The sequence below is a fragment of the Eumetopias jubatus genome, unplaced genomic scaffold (assembly GCF_037043125.1).
Source record: "Eumetopias jubatus isolate StellerSeaLion01/CBP00866 unplaced genomic scaffold, mEumJub1_p1.0 scaffold_2, whole genome shotgun sequence".
Taxonomy (NCBI): domain Eukaryota; kingdom Metazoa; phylum Chordata; class Mammalia; order Carnivora; family Otariidae; genus Eumetopias; species Eumetopias jubatus.
In genome coordinates, this window is record NW_028274808.1 from 126,714,069 (window position 1) to 126,733,650 (window position 19,582).

General features: G+C 36.3%; 1 protein-coding gene across 1 annotated transcript in view; it reads right to left on the reverse strand.

The window, feature by feature from the left end:
- The window catches only part of GRID2 (glutamate ionotropic receptor delta type subunit 2), a 1,398,327-nt gene that overhangs the window by 618,905 nt on the left and 759,840 nt on the right, over positions 1-19,582 (reverse strand). The window contains exon 4 of the mRNA XM_028117832.2: positions 14,484-14,689. Coding sequence (XP_027973633.1) covers positions 14,484-14,689 — 206 coding nt within the window. The remainder of the gene's footprint in view (positions 1-14,483; positions 14,690-19,582) is intronic.

Below are 19,582 nucleotides of genomic sequence, written 5' to 3' on the forward strand. Positions count from 1 at the left end.
GCTGCTCCCACGTTAGGGGCATAGATATTGACAATTGTTAGATCTTCTTGTTGGATAGACCCTTTCAGTAGGATATAGTGTCCTTCTTCATCTCTTATTACAGTCTTTGTTTTAAAATCTAATTTGTCTGATATAAGGATTGCCACCCCAGCTTTCTTTTGGTGTCCATTAGCATGGTAAATGGTTTTCCACCCCCTCACTTTCAATCTGGGGGTGTCTTTGGGTCTAAAATGAGTCTCTTGCAGACAGCATATTGATGGGTCTTGTTTTTTAATCCAATCTGATAGCCTGTGTCTTTTGATTGGGGCATTTAGCCCATTTACATTCAGGGTAACTATTGAAAGGTATGAATTTAGTGCCATTGTATTGCCTGTAAGGTGACTGTTACTGTATATTGTCTGTGTTCCTTTCTGATCTATGCTGCTTTTAGGCTCTCTCTTTGCCTAGAGGACTCCTTTCAATATTTCTTGGAGGGCTGGTTTTGTGTTTTCAAATTCCTTTAGTTTTTGTTTGTCCTGGAAGCTTTTTATCTCTCCTTCTGTTTTCAATGATAGCTGGATATAGTATTCTTGGCTGCATATTTTTCTCGTTTAGTGCTCTGAAGATATAATGCCAGTCCTTTCTGGCCTGCCAGGTCTCTGTGGATAGGTCTGTTGCCAATCTAATGTTTCTACCATTGTAGGTTACATATTTCTTCTCCCGAGCTGCTTTCAGGATTTTCTCTCTGTCTCTGAGACTCATAAGTTTTACTATTAGATGTTGGGGTGTTTACCTATTTTTATTGATTTTGAGAGGGGTTCTCTGTGCCTCCTGGATTTTGATGCCTGTTTCCTTCCCCACATTAGGGAAGTTCTCTGCTATTATTTGCTCCAATATACCTTCTGCCCCTCTCTCTCTTTCTTCTTCTTCTGGGATCCCAATTATTCTAATGTTGTTTCATCTTATAGTATCACTTATCTCTCGAATTCTGTCCTCATGATCCTATAGTTGTTTATCTCTCTTTTTCTCAGCCTGTTTATTTTCCATCATTTGGTCTTCTATATCGCTGATTCTTTCTTCTGCCTCACTTATCCTAGCAGTTAGTGCCCCCATTTTTTATTACACCTCATTAATAGCCTTTTTGATTTTGACTTGGTTAGATTTAATTCTTTTATTTCTCCAGAAAGGTTTTCTCTAATAACTTCCACACTTTTTTCAAGCCCAGCTCGTATCTTTAAAGTCATGATTCTGAACTCTAGGTCCGACATCGTACTAATGTCAGTATTGAGTAGGTCCCTGGCAGACGGTACTACCTCTTGTTCTTTTTGCTGAGGTGATCTTTTTCGTCTTGTCATTTTGTCCAGAGGAGAACAGATGAATGAGAGAACAGAATGCTAACAGGTTAACAATGTCTCCAGAAAAGATACACTACACAAATCAGAAAAGACCTGAAACTAGGGGACAAGAAAGGGAAAGAAAGAAGAGAAAAAAAAAGGAAAAAGAAAAAGATAAAAACAAACAAAAACAGAACAAAACAACAACAAAAAAACAGAATATGATCAAATATGATCAGGCTAGTGCATAGATCAGTGCCACACACTAGCTTTTGGGCATATTTTGGTCTGTTAGAAGAAAGTGCCTGCTAAACTTTTAAAGGAAGAAAGACTTATATATGTACAAAATAAGGGTTGATACAATGAATGGATGTCAGATGACTGTAAAGATGAAAATTATAAAAGATTTTATAAAAGGAATTGATAAGATAAGAAGTTGTTTTTAAAAAGAAAGAAGAAGATTTAAAAAGAAAAAGAAAAAAGAAAAAAAGAAGAAAAAACGGGAGAGAATGTGATCAGGCAGGAGACTAGAACAAAGCCATACACTAGTGATTTAGGGTATATTTTGATCTGTTAGAAGAAATTGTATCTCAAAATTTTAAAGAGAGAACAACTTATATATATATATATATACCAAAAATAAGGGTAACTACTATGAAGGGATAAAAATATGACTCTAAAAATAAAAAATAAAAAGTTTTTTTTTTTAAAAAGGGATAAGATGTTGTTTGAAAAAGGGAAAAAGAAAAATTCAAAAAAAAACAAAAAATTAACTTGAAAAACTAATGAATTATGGTAAAAAAGCCATGATTTCTATGTGCAGTATTCCCCTAGCGCTGGAGTTCTCCGTTCTCCTTGATTGGTAAACTTGGTCTTGGCTTGCTGTCTGTTCATGCTGATCTTCTGGGGGAGGGGCCTGTTGCTGTGGTTCCCAAATGTCTTTGCCGGAGGCAGAATTGCCCCGCCCTTGTGAGTCTGGGCTAAGCAAGCTGCTCCGGTTTGCTCTCAGGAGCTTTTTTTCCCTGCAAGCTCTCGGTACAGCTTTGGAGGACTAGGGTGAAAATGGTGGCCTCCCAATCTCCGCCCGGAGGAGCTGAGAACTCGGGGTCCCGCTCCTCAGTGTGCCCCCAGAGAAAAGCAGTCACTCCCGTGTCCCCAGTCTCCGGCCGCACTCCGTGCTCACCCGGCCTGTGATCCAGCGTTTCTATGTCTGGCACCTGACCCCATGTGGAGTCTCCAAACCCAGCAGATCCCTGCGGTACGCTCCCACGTGGCTCCTCCCAGGGAGGAAGGGGAGTCTCCCCGGTTCTGCCGCTTGTTGGGTCCCTGCTGGAGGAGCAGTGGCCCGACTGGGCCGCGGATCACAGTCTATGGCAACCCTGAGCTGAGAGCCCACGCCTTGGCTCCGTCTCTGCAGCTGGCTTCCCCGCTCTCATACCTGGGAGCTCTGCCGCACTCAGGCACCCCCAGTCTTTCTGTGACCCCGCGGGTCCTGAGACCACACTGTCCCACGAAGGTTCCACCCCCCGCTTAGCCACTGGAGCGACGTCCCTCAGCGGAGCCGACCTCTAAAAGTTCCGATTTTGTGCTCCGTGTCTCTAGCACTTGCCAGAAGTGGCCAACGGAGGCCCCCTCCCCTGCTGTCTATCCTCCCGAATATCGCCTCGAATTCACTTCTCCACACGTCCTACCTTCCAGAAAGTGGTCACTTTTCTGTTCAGAGTGTTGTTACTATTCATATCTTCGATCTCCTGTTGAGTTCGTAGGTGTTCAGAATGGTTTGATCCCTATTCAGCTGAATTCCTGAGACCAGACAAAATCCACGTCTCCTACTCCTCCGCCATCTTGCTCCGCCCGAGGTCTACTATATAACTTTAAATCCGAATCCTAAACATGGGTTTTAAATATTGACTTAAATGTTGTCTCATCAAGTAATATACATATTTTAAGTAATTAGAATTTGAGATTAATGGACCCACATGTTCATATAATTTTAGTGTTGGTAGACACATAAGTCTAATCTTTTAATCTTCTTTTGCTACAGTTTTGTGTGTCCTATTAAATGGATCTTCTTAATTTTCTCTACCTACACAGCTTATTTCCCTCTTATTTATCTGTACTACAGTGAGAAAAAGTATAAATAGAATTGTAACCTAGGGGTACCAGCTAACATTTCAACAATACTTCATGGGGTGGCTATACTTTAAAATCTAGTCCTGTACAAATCTAAAGTATTGATTTTGTCAGTAAGCACTTAAAGAATTGATTAAGTTCTGGGAGACTGACTCATACTAACCCAGGTTGGCAAATAGATTTAGACTCCTGTGCTAACTAAGATCCGTTTGCTGTGGCTGCCTTGAAGAGCGGGGCAGAGTGTAATAATCTGTGTTTCGATCTGGAAATGGAAAATGATGGTTCTTATGTCATGTATTTGTCATTTACATACTAAGAAAATTTCTAGTAAATTTTGCATAGCTGGCATAGTAATTAAGTTGTTAATTTATTAATTTGCAGCAACCTACGTCTCTAGTGCTTAAAATACAGGGGCTCACCATTTTCCTAGCTGCAAAAGGTGATGTTGAAAATGGGAGCAGCAACAAGGAGGTGCATAATTTTGAAAAGTATTTCACTGATAAACTGTGCCTGGCATACTACAGAGAATACCTTTATATGTTGTCATGCCCTTGCCTTCCAGGTCTGATATGTTTCTTCTCTAGGCAATAATAGACAAACACTGCTGAATTCTAATCTTCAAATTCATCATTAGGTCTATTCTAACTAATCCCTTTGTGTTTGTTTGTTTGTTTGCTTGCTTTTCCATGTAACTTCATGGCAGGAAAATCAGTCTTGGATTTATTCAAATTCTAGACTTGCTTTGATAAAGCTACATAGCAAGCTATGGTTATAAATTTCTTGAAGTAGCCAAGACTTCTCAGTTGCCCCATAACAAATAAATTTTTGGTTTACTTCTAGATATGGGTAATCTTATACATTATCTGCAAACTATATTTATTTAAAAATTTTTTAAAAAATATTTTATTTATTTATTTGACAGAGAGAGAGAGAGAGAGAGAGAGACAGTGAGAGAGGGAACACAAGCAGGGGGAGTGGGAGAGGGAGAGGCAGGTTTCCCGCCGAGCAGGGAGCCCAATGTGGGACGACTCGATCCCAGGACCCTGAGATCATGACCTGAGCCGAAGGCAGATGCTTAACAACTGAGCCACTCAGGTGCCCCTGATCAACTTTTAGATACTAACTTTGTTTTCTTTTCAATTCCTTTTGGGGGTTGAAGAGAGTAACTTAAATGTTTTACTTCTTGTGGTTTTATTATTTTGTACATTTTATGTTTACAACATTTTCTTTATTAGTCTGTATATTCCTTGGGGGCTGGAATCATACATCATTTATGATTCTATTCCTACCAACACTTTCCACATTGCCTTGAACAGAATAGCTTTAAACACATTGTCTAAATGAATGAATAAACGAATATTGGATCAAAGAAGGACTTCAATTCCCTAAAAGTTGAAGCAATTGTGATTTTATTTTTCAATTAAGAGTACAACCCTCACTAGTGTACCCGGTATTTATTTAATTTTGTTTCGATAAAGGGAATAGAATGAAAATGTTGAACCCATTTGAAAACCTAACAGAAAAAAGAAAACTAGCAAATGAGATGTTGCAAAGGCAAAAAATTGTTAAATGACTTTTAGACTAGTAGAAGTTAGTAGCAGACTGTTCACCAGTATCTGTATCCCAAGCCAGCGGTCACAGTGGCGAGGTGAGTTGGATCTGTCTTATTATGAGACTGAATACATTGGAACCCGATTCCCTGCTGAGTTCCCTTCTTCAGGGGAACCTTCTGAGAGTTAAGCAGAGCTTCGACCAGAGAGGCAAAGTCTGAGGCTCTTTCAGCCTCGTTAACAGAAGCAAGCACTGTCATACACGATTTTGGTCAGGTGGAAAGTAAAATAAATTTGAGATTTTCTCATTACAAGAAAAAAAAATCCAAAACCTGTGGGTTAACTGGTAACAGAACTGCCTTGCAAGTTCAGTACAATAATGAGCTAAAGCAAAAACTCAGATTTGAGAGCAATTCAATAATAATTGATAACTGTGATACAAGAAAAAGAAATTAAGTCATGAGTGAAGCAGTGCCTCTTAGAGGCTTTGTTTGTTTTAGTCAAGCAAAATTAAAATCCTTTTTTCTCTTAGAATTTCCTGCCATCGTAAAAACCGTATGAATGAGCTGAATTTTTGAGTGACTGGCCACTAGCTGCTATTTGGGACCCAGCATTGTTGACTTTTGTTATCATGGGAGCATAGAAAGATTCTTATTCCAATGGAATCATCAGTATAATCTTGTATTTTCTCCTAAAGTCATGTGCTTCATGTTAGAGAGAAAAAAAAATATATGATAAAGACACTGTACAGGCATAATAGCCCTATACTTCCAAATACACTACTGAGCTCTCATTTTGTTCATTGATGGCAGGAACTTCTAACTTCTCTTTCCATTGAAGGGGCTTGGGACAGGTCCCCCCGAAATATGCTGCTTTGGCATGAAGATTATTTTGAGTTAAAAGCAATCAAAATGCAGCAAAGTCAGGAAGAGCTCTTTACTCCCATCCCGCCACAACGGCCTGAAAGAATTTGGATAGAGGACCTAGTCCAGGAAGAGAGCTATCAGCACAGATAACATTATGATATGAACTAAGTATGATGGACAGGGAGGGGCCCAGCAAGTCCTCTTTAATCAAAGTCCTCTCTGTTCCACTGTTTCTGAGCAGCCCAGCAAACATTTGTTTAGCAAACATTTACTCTTCCTGTGAATCACATCTCTTTCCTTTGAAGTCTCAGACCCTCATCCTCTTCTCCTTAGTTCAGGATGACATATTACCTCATTTTAGTGACTGTCTTTGGAATTGCACCTTTGTGTGGATTCCCTGTATGTACAAAATGAAATTTATTTTCTCCTGTTAATCTGTTTCATGTCAATTTGATTCTTAGTTCAGCTAGAAGGACCTTGAAGTGTGCAGGAAATTCTTCCTCCCCAACATAATTCAGGCACACTGGTCCTATGTTGAAACGAATAACAGACACCATATGGAGAATAAATGTATCTCTACCTCTTCCATCCACCATGTAAAGCAATCAATTTCAAATAAACTTCAGATTTAAATGTAAATGATAAAACAAAATTTCTAAAAAACAAAAACAAAAATAAAAGCTGTAAGAGTATGCCTTCATGACCTTAGAAGAGGAGCTTTCTTTAAAAACAAACAAACAAAAAAGACAAAAAATGCTAACTATAAAGAAAACAAATTAATAACTTGGACTACATTACAAATAAAAATTTATGCTCATCAAAATTCACTATTTATGAAGTAAAAAGACGAACCATGGAGAAGGTATTGAAAATATATTCATTTGGCAATGAACTCTTATCCCTAATATATATAAAACTTCTACAAATTATGAGGGGAAAAAAAGGAAAATGACTTGAATGTGCACTCCATAAAATAAAATATCAAAAAAAGTCAATATATATACCAAAAAACTCCATCAGGAAAATGCAAATTGGAAACAAAAGCTAAATCCAATACATTTCCATGTGGTTAAATAAAATGAAGATGACAGAAAAAAACAAAAAAAAAACAAAAAATGTGTTGGTAAGAAAGTGGAAAATTGAAATGCTAATAGAAAATAGAAATCCAAATGGCTATAAACACTTGGAAAACTGGTTGTATCAGCTAGCTTTAATAAATGACATACCTTATGTATTACTCTTGAACTAGCAAGTCTACTCCTAAGTATACACCCAGTTAAAATACATACCTACACAAAAATACATGCATAAAACCACTATTTGTAATAGGCAGAACTAGAAAAAATCATCAACATAAATTATATTAACTGTGGAATATTTGTACAATTAAATACTTTGAAGCAATCAAAATGAATGAACTTTGTCTACATATTTCAACATGGATGAATCTCATAAACATAATGTTGACCAATAGAAAACAGACAAAACATACACAGTATGATTCTATTCATATACAGATTAAAATTAATCACAACTAGTTTACTGTGTTAAAAGTAAGGATAATGGCTGTCCTTGGGGGGATTATAACTGAGTGGTGCACAGGAAGGGAACCTGGGAGTACCAATTATGCATTATTTCTTAACCTGGACACTGGTTGCATGGATATTTGTTGAGTTACAGACTTATGTACACTATTCTTGTGTGTGTTATATTTCTTTTTTTTTACAATATTAAAATAATTTTATTTATTTTTTATTTATTTTTTATTATGTTCAGTTAGCCAACATATAGTACATCAATAGTTTTTGATTAGAGGACCATAGGGAAAGGGAGGGAAGATGGGTGGGAAGAATAGAGAGGTGTATGTTATATTTCAAAACAAGGTTTATTATAAAAATGTATAGCAGCCATCTCTGAACACAGTAGTATTAGAGAGACTTTCATGCAATGGCTACATTTTGGGGAAAAAAATACTGTCATAAGTTCCTTTTTCAAATGTCATTATACTAGTATCATTTTAAAAACTGTACATTGCATAATGTCTCCAAATAATTTCTTTTTTGGTAAAATACTGAGTTATTTAAATAGCTATTAAATAGTGATCACAGTAATTTCAATATTCAGAGTACATTTTGATGACTGGGAACCTTGTTGTATCCATTGAGAAAGATCTTCACTTGTTTCCTAAACCTTCCTAAAGGCTTATTTCTGGCAAGCTGCTTATATATTTGCAGTAAGTAACTTTGCCTTTAAGTTGTCTGACAAGATCAAAGTTCTCTGGAATATAGTACAATGAAATGAAAACTATTTCATAAAGTACGTTTAAAGAATAAGAGATAATATACTTCTCTCATTGCAGAATAAAAGGAATACATGTAACAGTAGGGTTCCTCTCTGAAAACTTGAAAAAATGCAAAAAGGAAATGATATTCATTACCATATAAGTAATAAAACTTCCTGTCTTCAAAGAATTGATTTTCTTATCAAACCTGAAAACTAAAAACCATGATGAAAAGTTCTAATTTATATAGGATTGTTGTATAGTTTCTAGAAAGGATATATATATATTTATATTTATTTATATTTTAAATATATATTTTATTGAATATTTTAATAATATTTAATTTAAATATTTATTTAATAATTTAATAATATTTTATTTAATATATATATTTTAAAAGCTGTTCTTCAAAATATTATCTCAATCCATATTTAAATCAAACCATGTAAGCACTCCTGATTCACCATATTAATTTCAAGGACACTAACAGGTACATTGTGATAACAATTTTCTACTGATACCACAGCGGGTTGATTTACTCAGCTGCACATAACAGCAGTATTTTTCTTAAAGCTTTGAAACTCTTGAATGAGAGGTGGAGCACTAACTGTAGACATGTAATGTATTAAATTTCTAAGACTTCAAAGGGAGCATAATTAACTCAGTGCCACATAATTGCTCCAGAGACAGAAAAAAAAAAAAAGATGCAAACGGAATTGATATGCCCATTTTTCCTGTTAGCAATTAAATGACAATGCTAAGTGAGCAATTTCTTTTTTAAAACTCATTCTTTTAACTTTGAGGTTAATGTTTCCTTTGAATATTTCAACAACTTTCTGTGCCCACTTATAATGTGTAGGAAACAGTAAAAGTGAGAGTTCTGCTATCCCCCCTCTTTGCCTAGAATTTCCCCCTCTCCCTCTCTCCCTCTCTTAGGTCCTTACTGAACCAGTCTCTGCCCTCATCATAACCTTTATTTCCTCTATCTTTCCTTTTATCCCAATCCATCAATTTCTTTCTAGCTGCATATGCCTTTCTATCCATCATAATATCCTTGGTAAGTTATTTCTACAAATGCTTCTCTTAGGATCTGAAAATCATGTACCCCTTTGACCCGCTGACAACTTTACTATTTTCAAACTGTGAGCATCCCTTACCATCCACAATCAGCATTGGCTGCAAGGGTGTTAAACATTGCTGGAGTACAGACTTATGTACACTATTCTTGTGTGTGTTATATTTCTTTTTTTTTACAATATTAAAATAATTTTATTTATTTTTTATTTATTTATTTTTGATTATGTTCAGTTAGCCAACATATAGTACATCAATAGTTTTTGATCAGAGGACCATAGGGAAAGGGAGGGAAAATGGATGGGAAGAATAGAGAGGTGTATGTTATATTTCATTACTCTAAAAAATGTATAGCAGCCATCTCTGAACACAGTAGTATTAGAGAGACTTTCATGCAATGGATACATTTTAGGAAAAAAAATACTGTCATAAGTTCCTTTTTCAAATGTCTGCTGGAGGAAGTTAGAGAACAATATTGATTGCATCTAGAAAGGCCTTTAGTTTTTTCAACTGTAAATTTGGAATTTGGACAAAATGTTGCATGTTCCACATTTAAAATGTCATTATTCAAGATATTTCTTAAAAATTGTAACAATGGTTCTTAAAGTACCTTTTGTTTGTTTGGTTTTAAACTCTAAAAATCTGAAAGAATACTCTGGAACTCCCAACTCAAAAGATTAAAGGGATTGTCCCCTAAACCCCCAATAAAATATAAGGAGTTGTTTAGGTATATAAACCAATAACCATGAGGAAAAAGGGAAAAGACCATCAGAAAAGTGTTTTTAAGTAAATTACTGAAAAAAGAAAAGCAGATGAGGTAGTGTTATCTGATGAAACATGGTAGAAGAAGCCACCGACTAGTTATTGTCATAGGGGAACCAGCAGAGAGCCCTCTCATCTCTTATTGTTTGAATGCTTGTGCTTGCCCCCTCCAAATTCCTATGTTGAAATCCTGTGCCCAGTGTGATGGTTTCAGGAGGTGGGGCCTTTGGGAACTGCTGAAGTCCTGAGGATGGAGTCTAGAGAGCCCTAGAAATTTTGATACTTGACAAATGCCAAGCCAAAGGGAGGGCAGGAATGAGATGGGAGCTGAAAAGTATGGGAGCAAAGTCAATTCTTATCATTCCCAGGAGTTATGTTCTGTAAATTTCCTGAGAACACTGAATTAATAAATGCTGAACGACTGCTCCTAGGGGAAATACAGGGTTTGGTTCCTACAAGGCTCTGGGTTTATTTACGTCTCTATTTGAAGAGATTTAAATTTATATACTATATCTGTATACTTAATATGTATTGTACATATGATTAATATATGTTATATGTATATACAGATTATTGTGTCCTAGTCCATTTGGGCTGCTATAACAAAATACCACAGATTGGGTAGCTTATTAAAAGCAAAAATTTATTTCTCACAGTTCTGGAGGCTGGTAGTTCAGTCAGGAGCCAGCATGGTTACACCATGCAAAAGAGGGCCCTCTTTTCGTTGCAGACTCCTTGTTGTATTTTTACTTGGTGGAAGGCGCTAGAGAGCTCTGCAGGGTTCTTTTTAGCATTTAGAATAGCACTGATCTTATCTATGAAGACTCCATCCTCGGGACTTCAGCAGTTCCCAAAGGCCCCACCTCCTGAAACCATCACATTGGGCACAGGATTTCAACATAGGAATTTGGAGGGGCAAGCACAAGCATTCAAACAATACCATGTCGATTCATTAACATTGAACTCGTGGCCAAGGGTACTCATGCCCGAATGGACCTTATCGAACAGGTATTTTCTCAGTAGGACACATCACAGTTAAGGAGAGCATGTCAGCACTACACTTGGAGGCCATTTTAAACAGTGAAATCACCAACAAATGGCACAAAAAAATGCAAAAAAGGAGACACGAAATAAACTGCAAAAAGGACATTTGTTTACAGTATGAGAACTGAAACAAGAATGCAGAGCACAGCTTTGTTCAACCTTAGTTGGCAACCTTAGGCAACTCAAATTTTTCACAGCTCTGAACATTTCTGTGAATGGCTTGTGAAAACATCCTTAGATTGATTTTCAAGTTACAAATAAATCTCAGTGAGTAGGCAAATTTGCAAATACAGAATCAGTGAATAAAGAGGACTGATTCCAATTAAACACATACTGATTTTCACAAAGGCCTTCTTTCACACTGGCTCATGCCAAATGTCCTTGAAAGCTGACATATAGATAGATAGATAGATAGATAGATAGATAGATAGATAGATGATAGATAGATAAGATGATAGATAGATGATAGATAGATAGATGATAGATAGATGATAGATTAGAGAGATGATAGATAGATGACAGATAGATAGATGATAGATAGATGATAGATTGATAGATTAGATAGATAGATGATAGATAGATGATAGATTAGATAGATAGATGATAGATTATAGATGATAGATTAGATAGATAGATGATAGATAGATAGATGATAGATAGATGATAGATGTTAGATAGATAGATAGATAGATAGATAGATAGATAGATAGATAGATAGATAGACAGACAGGATTCTCATCTACAAAATCCAAGCAGACCATCTGGGCTAAACTGGAGAAACTGGTGTTGGCATCATTATCCTAGAACAAAGACCACACATAAACATACATAACAAAATCTATTCTTTGTATCTCCAGAACTTTTTTGCCATGTGCCATTTGAATTCCATGCTGTTTGCCTTTTGAATTAATTGTTTCTGGTATTGAGGGGTCAGTCTATTTCCTAAGTGGGGAAATGCTCCCAGAACCCATGCGTGAGCAGAAGGAAGAGGAGAGATATTTGAAAACAGTTAATTGGAAACGGGAACCACTATACAGGTCAGAGAAAACAGCTAGCTTAGGATGGGGAAGGCAGTGGATTCACATTCTTTCTGTCATTCTTACATCACTGTTTGAGACTATAGAATAAACTTTGTACAATTTGGAGACATAAACTCAGAGACTGTGAAACACAAGTGAGTGGGGGAAAAAGTGGTGTCAGGGTAGAGGAAGGAAGAGAAGTCTCAGGAAACTCACAAAAATAGATTTTATAGGTTTAGGAACAAAGACAGAAACAGTAGATTATTACAGGTATCAGAGTTCAGAGTCAAGGATAGGGGGCCATGGTCAGAATACAAGTCAAGATCATGACTTGGCAAAAGCCCTTGGTAATGTGTCCCTCTTCTCAGCCCATTTCTTCTGACTGCTTAGTAAATATACATGAATTGTTACCTGGCACTCATGGGCCTTTGCCATCTGGTTTAAAGCCATGTGTTACATAGTGCGTGTCACTTCTCTTTTTCACATATCCTATTTTGAACCTATACAAAACTACTTGCTCTATTCTGAGCACTCAGTCAAGGACTGTGTCTTTGCACGTCTTGATATTCTTTTCTTTTCACCAAGTATTTTTTGAGAATCTGCTATGGTCAGGCATGAGCTATATGCCAGAAAAAGAACTAGAAATAAACGTTTCTTTCTTTTTTTTTTAAAGATTTTATTTATTTATTTGACAGAGAGAGACACAGAGAGAGAGGAAACACAAGCAGAAGGAATGTGAGAGGGAGAAGCAGGCTTCCCGCAGAGCAGGGAGCCTGATGCGGGGCTCGATCCCGGGACTCTGGGACCATGACCTGAGCCGAAGGCAGATGCTTAACGACTGAGCCACCCAGGCACCCCTAGAAATAAACGTTTCTTAAGTACTTACTAGGTGTCACCTCCCTCTCCCCCATTTTAAGGCATATCACAGGATGTCTCATTACATTACAAATTTAATAAGTTGAAATCAATATACTATTCTCATTTTATTGATGATAAAATGGAGGCTCAGAAATGTTAGGTAATTTGCCAACCCGACATGACCAGAAACTAGTTGGGATGGACTTGTATTTGTCTGTTGGATACCACACTTCTTCCATGAATTCCTACTCATGATAATAAGTACAATTCAAATGTGCCTTCTCAATGAAGTGTTCTCTGATTTCCACAATCCCCAACCAAAGACGACCATAGATGCTTCACCCTCGCTTATTATAATTTTAAGATTCCAATTTAGGTTATATGTCTTTGAGTAATTATCTCAAAATTTTCAGCAGATTTTGGGTTTCTTAAAGGAAAGAACCAAATCCTGTAAAATTGGAAATATTCTTTCTACTGTGGAAAAACCTAGTTGTTCAAAAAGACTCTCTGAGTAATTTGCTAGATTAGAAAAGGTCAAAGTTCTGTATTTGTCCTTAACTGCATAACAAAGTTCTCTATTAAAATGTTAAAAAAAATGGCATTATTGATAGTTTTCCAAAAGTTTTATTCTTCTCAGTGATTTATATTCTGCTTCAGTTCCTTGATACCAATTATTATAGAGTGTCAAAGAATTTCTAACACATTCCTAATTTGGAGGCTTTATAGCAGTACTTTGGGAGCTAAAGAAAGCTTACTAGAGAAGTGAGGAAAAAAGTATTAGTCAAATAAAGTCACCAAAATTAAAAACACTACTAATAAAACCCATGTGAAAGTACGTAATGTCATGACCAGTCCTAGCACTATATAAAATTAAAAACTTGAAGTAAGGCAAATGACAATAATCCTGTCAAAGCAGTAGTAAGCATTTTAGAACATAAAGATGTCACACCAATCATTAAAAAGTCTTAATCGTATTTTTACAAAGTTTTGGAGCTTCTAGCCAAATTAACAGATACAATTAAAATTTTGAAGATGCAGCATCATAGAATGTACAGTGGTCATCACTTTGCAGAGAGTTTCAGACAGTTTTAATTATTCGTCTTGGTACAAAGTTCACAGAACAGAAGTAAATCTGCTCTTTGTTTTTGTAAAAGTAATCATGTTCAGGCAATAACAACCTGGTTCAAGTATATCTTTCCTCAGAGGTAAAATTCTGACTTGGAACAATTTAAGGATTAGTTGGAGAATTGTGCTCTTGTGAATTTATTCTTGAACGTGTTAAAGTAATTCAGGGTCAACAACACTTTTAAACTCCCACGACATTTCTTAAAATCATCCTGGCTATGTGCTTAAATATATGAATACAAACATTTTCAGCAGTTAACTGTGCAGGATGTGTGAAAATTTTGTGCAGGATGAATGCAACAAGCAAGGAATTCAGTGTGCTACCTCCATTAGTGCTAATGACAGTTGTGTAGTTAATTCTCCTATACTGCTCTTAATTTTCAACTTGACTGTGAGGTCTATTCCAAAGCATTTAATTTTTTTAACCCTACTCCAACCCCATGACAATTTTTACTTACCTCAGTAATGAAAGATTTGGCTGTAGCAGGATTCATAACAAGGATGGCTCGCCTAAGAGTGTCTCGATAGCGATTCAATTCCTCTATTCTCAAGGTGTCAAAGAGAGTGGTGATCATTTTATTAATGTTGTTTTCTACCTTCTGCAAGGCAACATCCATTCCCTGCTGAGACACCTTGTCCAAAAACTCCTGTATTCCACGGATATCTAGGAACATCAAAAGCCCATCAAAATGTGAATTAGAGCACAGAAGAGGGATACAAGCTATTTCGCTCACACCAAAATGCAGTTTATTGTTCAACACTGCAGGGTATGTAAACTCACTAACTGAGTAGCTGATGGAACTCTCAAATATATTTTAGGCATAGCATGATTTAATGTGTTTGCATAAAAAATGTAGGAATTATTCTTTAAATGAATTTCTTTCTCTCCATTGAGCATTTTAAATTATCTCACCTCTATAAAATCTTAGGGCAGAGTAGGGGGAAATAGTTGAAGAGGACTCTCACTTGTCTAAAATAAATGTGAGGGGCGCCTGGATGGCTCAGTCGTTAAGCGTCTGCCTTCAACTCGGGTCGTGGTCCCAGGGTCGTGGGATCGAGCCCCACATCGGGCTCCCTGCTCGGCGGGAAACCTGCTTCTCCCTCTCCCACTCCCCCTGCTTGTGTTCCCTCTCTCGCTTGTGTCTCTCTTGTGTCTCTCTCTGTCAAATAAATAAATAAAATCTTTAAAAAAATAAAATAAAATAAATGTGAGATAAAGTATGTTTGTTATTTTGCTCAGCATTAAAGAGTGATATTAACTTTAGGTAAAATATGAATATTGTTAATGGCAGATGAACCTAAATCAAAATTACTAATGTTTCTCAAAATGGACAACAATATCACTAAAACTTGACATTTATAATCTAAATAGAAAGGGTTTTTGAGCAGTTGTCTTCTAAGGGTTTTAAGTCACTTAGACCACAAATAAAATAGCCACATTTTTGTCTATTTTATGATTACCACCTCCTTAGCTCAAATATGGTGAACTTGGTAAGAGGTAGTGTTCTTTTCAGGAATATGAGAAATGTACTTTGTGTATAAAACATGTTTTAGCAAAATATTCATTTTGCTAGTGAATATTAGCAATTCCAAATAAGCAAAGTTCTAAAAGATTATCAAATGAAAATGTGATGAGTACTGGGTATTATATGCAACTGATGAATTACTGAACTCTACATCCAAAACTAATGATGTACTATATCATATAACCAACGATATGTGGGCTAATTGAATTTAAACTAAAAAAAAAGAAAACTGTCTCTATTTCATATTTAAATAAAAGGATAAAATCCAGTCTACATAAAGTGTTTACAGATTGTACTTTGATGTATATTTAAGTAACAATAAGTGTCTGAAGTGTTACAAATATTTCTTCCTAGTACCACATGGGCTGTTTATAGAAGGGATCTGAACATTGATAGGTATGATTGGAAGATGTATCTGCCACAATATAACAATATAGCAGATTTGCTTTTACTACACAACAACCATATTTTTTTATATATATCCATGGCATAAAATGTTTAAAGGCAAAAACTGGTGAAAGATATGAATGGACTATATCTTAAAACTCTCAATTGTACATAATTGCATGCATGTAAAATTTGCCTCTCGAGAGCAATAATGTTTTTCATTACATTACCAATTAAAAGCAATATATAAGCCCACAGAACAACAAAACAAATAGCCACAAATTTGGAAGCTGATATTTGCTCACAATAAAAGTTTATATATGCAGAGTTACAAATTAATAAGAACTTTGCTTTCTTTTTATGACTGGTTTTATTTTAAAACAATTCTATAAATAGTATATGTTATCTAGTGAATCTCAAACTCTTAAAACAAATAACTGTATGAAGTCTACCTCGTATTTCTTATTCCTAATTATATCATAAACCCAGGATGTCAAAATCATAGCAGCTTAAAAGAACAAAGCCTCATCTAGAGCAGAACTAGAGATGCAAAAGCAGGAATAATATATTAATAAGTAATTATGTACTCATTAAATATCCAAGTCAGAAAGTACATGAGGTTATAAAATACTCAAGTATGGATTAAACAAAAGGTTGGATACAGGTAGACCTATAACAGGACTATGAACACACTCAACAGGTGTTCTTAAACTTTGGTATGAATCAGAATCATCTGGGAATCTTATTAAAAATACAGAAGACTGGGCCCCACCCCAGAACCAATATGCCTTTCAAATTTGTGTCAGAGCAGATCCTTGATTTTGAATTGTAAGTAGTTGTTGTTTCTTTATATTGAAGCACTTAATGGGCAGCTAAATATAAGACAAACAAAACAAGAAATATATTGAAATATATTTTGTGACCAAAGCTTAAGGCTCCAGATCATTTATGTTCTAGGAAATCTTCTGTTCACAGATACAATATTCTGGTGCAATGTCTTATCTTAACTTTAAGAAAAAGGAAAAGAATGTTCCACAAGATATTTACTGAATACAGATACAATGCTGTGTGCAAGCAATACAACAGTGAATACCCTTCCCCACACTGAGATAGTGAGCAAATAAACTGATAAATACAAGTCACACTAAGTGCTTGGAAGGAAACAGTAAGGGTGCTCTAGTAGATAATGACAGGGTGGCGAGGAGAATGTATTTTGGTTGTAATACTCAAGAGAGGTTTCTCTGGGAAACTGGTACTTAAACTGATCTAAAAGATGAGAAGTCATTATCCAGGCAAAGAAGTAGGAAGAGAAGATGACAGCACGGAAAATGCCCCAAGGCAGCAAAGAGTTTGTGTTTGAGGAACCTAAAGGATTCCAGTGTGGGTGCACCTCCGTTAGTGAGGGGAGAGTGCAATGAGGCGAACATGTAATGAGAGGGAGGGTCAGATTTTGTGGTTCCTGGCGAGACACAGATTTTATCCTAAATACAATTTTAACCTACCGAAAGTTTTAAGTGGAGCATCTAAGTGGATAACAATCTATCCTTTGCTCCCTTAGTCTGGAATTGTGGTTATCACTGCCTAGAAGATGTGATTGCAAAATTTTCAAAATTGTTTTTTGGTCTGTAAATGAGGAAATATTTATTTTACAGATGTCGTCAAAGATCAGATTAGTGAGGGTGTGCACATGTGTGCGTGTGTGTGCAAAATCTAGTGTAGGGTCTAACACATAGTTGTTGCTATTATTGTTAATAATAGTACATAATCACTTGTTGAGAGACCACCCCTATCCACACCTATAGAACATAATTGCCTAAAATTTACTGTTGGGTAGCTACCCAAAATAACAAGCATAACGTTTTAGACTCTTGGAATGCATAAATTAAATAATAATAGCTTTGCTTGTTTAAGAGTAACACTAAACACCCATGATATGTGGCAATTGGTAAGTTTAATATGAGAAGAATCTGAATCAGGCTGTCTCTTAGCTGCTCTGTGGAAGAGTCGTTAAAAGAGAGAGTAGACCTTTGGTTTCATTAATTCATGAACATAATTAACCATCACAATTATTCAGTGACTTTATCTGTGTGTCTATTACTTGACAAGAAATAAAAATAAAAGTCACAGAAACAAAAGTGACAAGACAGGGTGCCTAACTTCAAGGAGCTTCTAGGCCTGTGGGTGTGACTAAGTGTTATTTATTAATAACAGAAAGTTAAATAGCATTTCAGTTCAGTAATTCCAGTGATTATTAATTCTACTGACCAGATAATTCTATAACAGCGAGGCGTGGAAGCCTCATTAACTGAGTTATTAAACATAACATTAGGGAAAAAACGACTTTTTTTCCTGGGCACTACAAAAGAACTTGTGGTAGGCAGAATAGTGACCTTCAAAGATGCCCAAATCCTAATCCCTGGAACCTGTGAGTAAGTAATTCAGCAAAGAGGAATTAATGTTCCTTTTTTTTTTTTTTTAAGATTTTATTTATTTATTTGAGAGAGAGACAGACAGAGCTAGGGAGAAGAGAGCATGAGTGGGGAGGAGAGGGAGAAGCAGGCTTCCCACTGAGCAGGGAGCCTGACGTGGGGTTCAGTCCCAGGACCCTGGGATCATGACCTGAGCCGAAGGCAGACACCCAACCGACTGAGCCACCCAGGTGCCCCAGAATTAATGTTCCTGGTGGCATTAAAGTTGTTAATCACCTGACCTGAAGATGGGGAGATTTCTTGTGTTATTGGGGGGGGGTCTAGTGATCATGGAGTCCTTAAAATTAGAAGAAAAAGACAGATGAGAGAGTCAAAGGGAGATCTGACTACTGAAGAATAAGTTGACTTTGGGGAAAATTCAGAGAGATGCGACATTGCCGGCTTTGATGAAGGGGAAGAGGAACTCCAGCAAAGAAATGTGGATGGTCTCTAGAAGCAAGTAAAGGCGAGGAAGTTTCTCCCCAAGAACCACCAGAGAGGAACAGAGACTTGCTGATATCTTGATTTTAACCCATTGAGATCCCATGTCAGACTTTCGACCTCCAGAAGTGTCACATAATAATTTCTGATGTTTAAGCCTCTAAATTTGTGGTCATTTGTTACAGCAGCAATAGAAAGCTAATATAGAAGTATACTTTAGTCCTTAGGTCGCTATTTTTCAAATTATGGTCCACTTAATTTATTTTTAGAATCATCTGGAGAACATGTTGCAAAAGAAGTTTTCTGAGCCCCACCCCATTCCAATAAAATAAAAACTCTCATGACAAAGACCAGAGATTTTTCTCAGCTGATGATGCTTAAGAAACTAGTTTGGGACCCAATGCTCCAATTTCTTAACTTTCTTTGTGTCACAGACTCCTTTGAAAAAGCCATGAAGATTATGGATTCTCCCTTTCCCCCATATATGTACATACCTGAAACATTACGCATACTGCCTAGATTATGGTCTCTTAGTCTGTCTGATCTGCTTGATTTCCTTACAGGTAGTTATTGGAGAACCTGGATTAGCATATTGTTACTGCTCCTGATGATTTTTTTCTAGTCATGCTATACAGGAAGGTAAAGCATAGAGATGTTCACATGTTAACTAATAGTGTGTATTACACTTCATTTAAATAGAAGAAACTTTTAAATAAAAATATTAAGAAACATAAT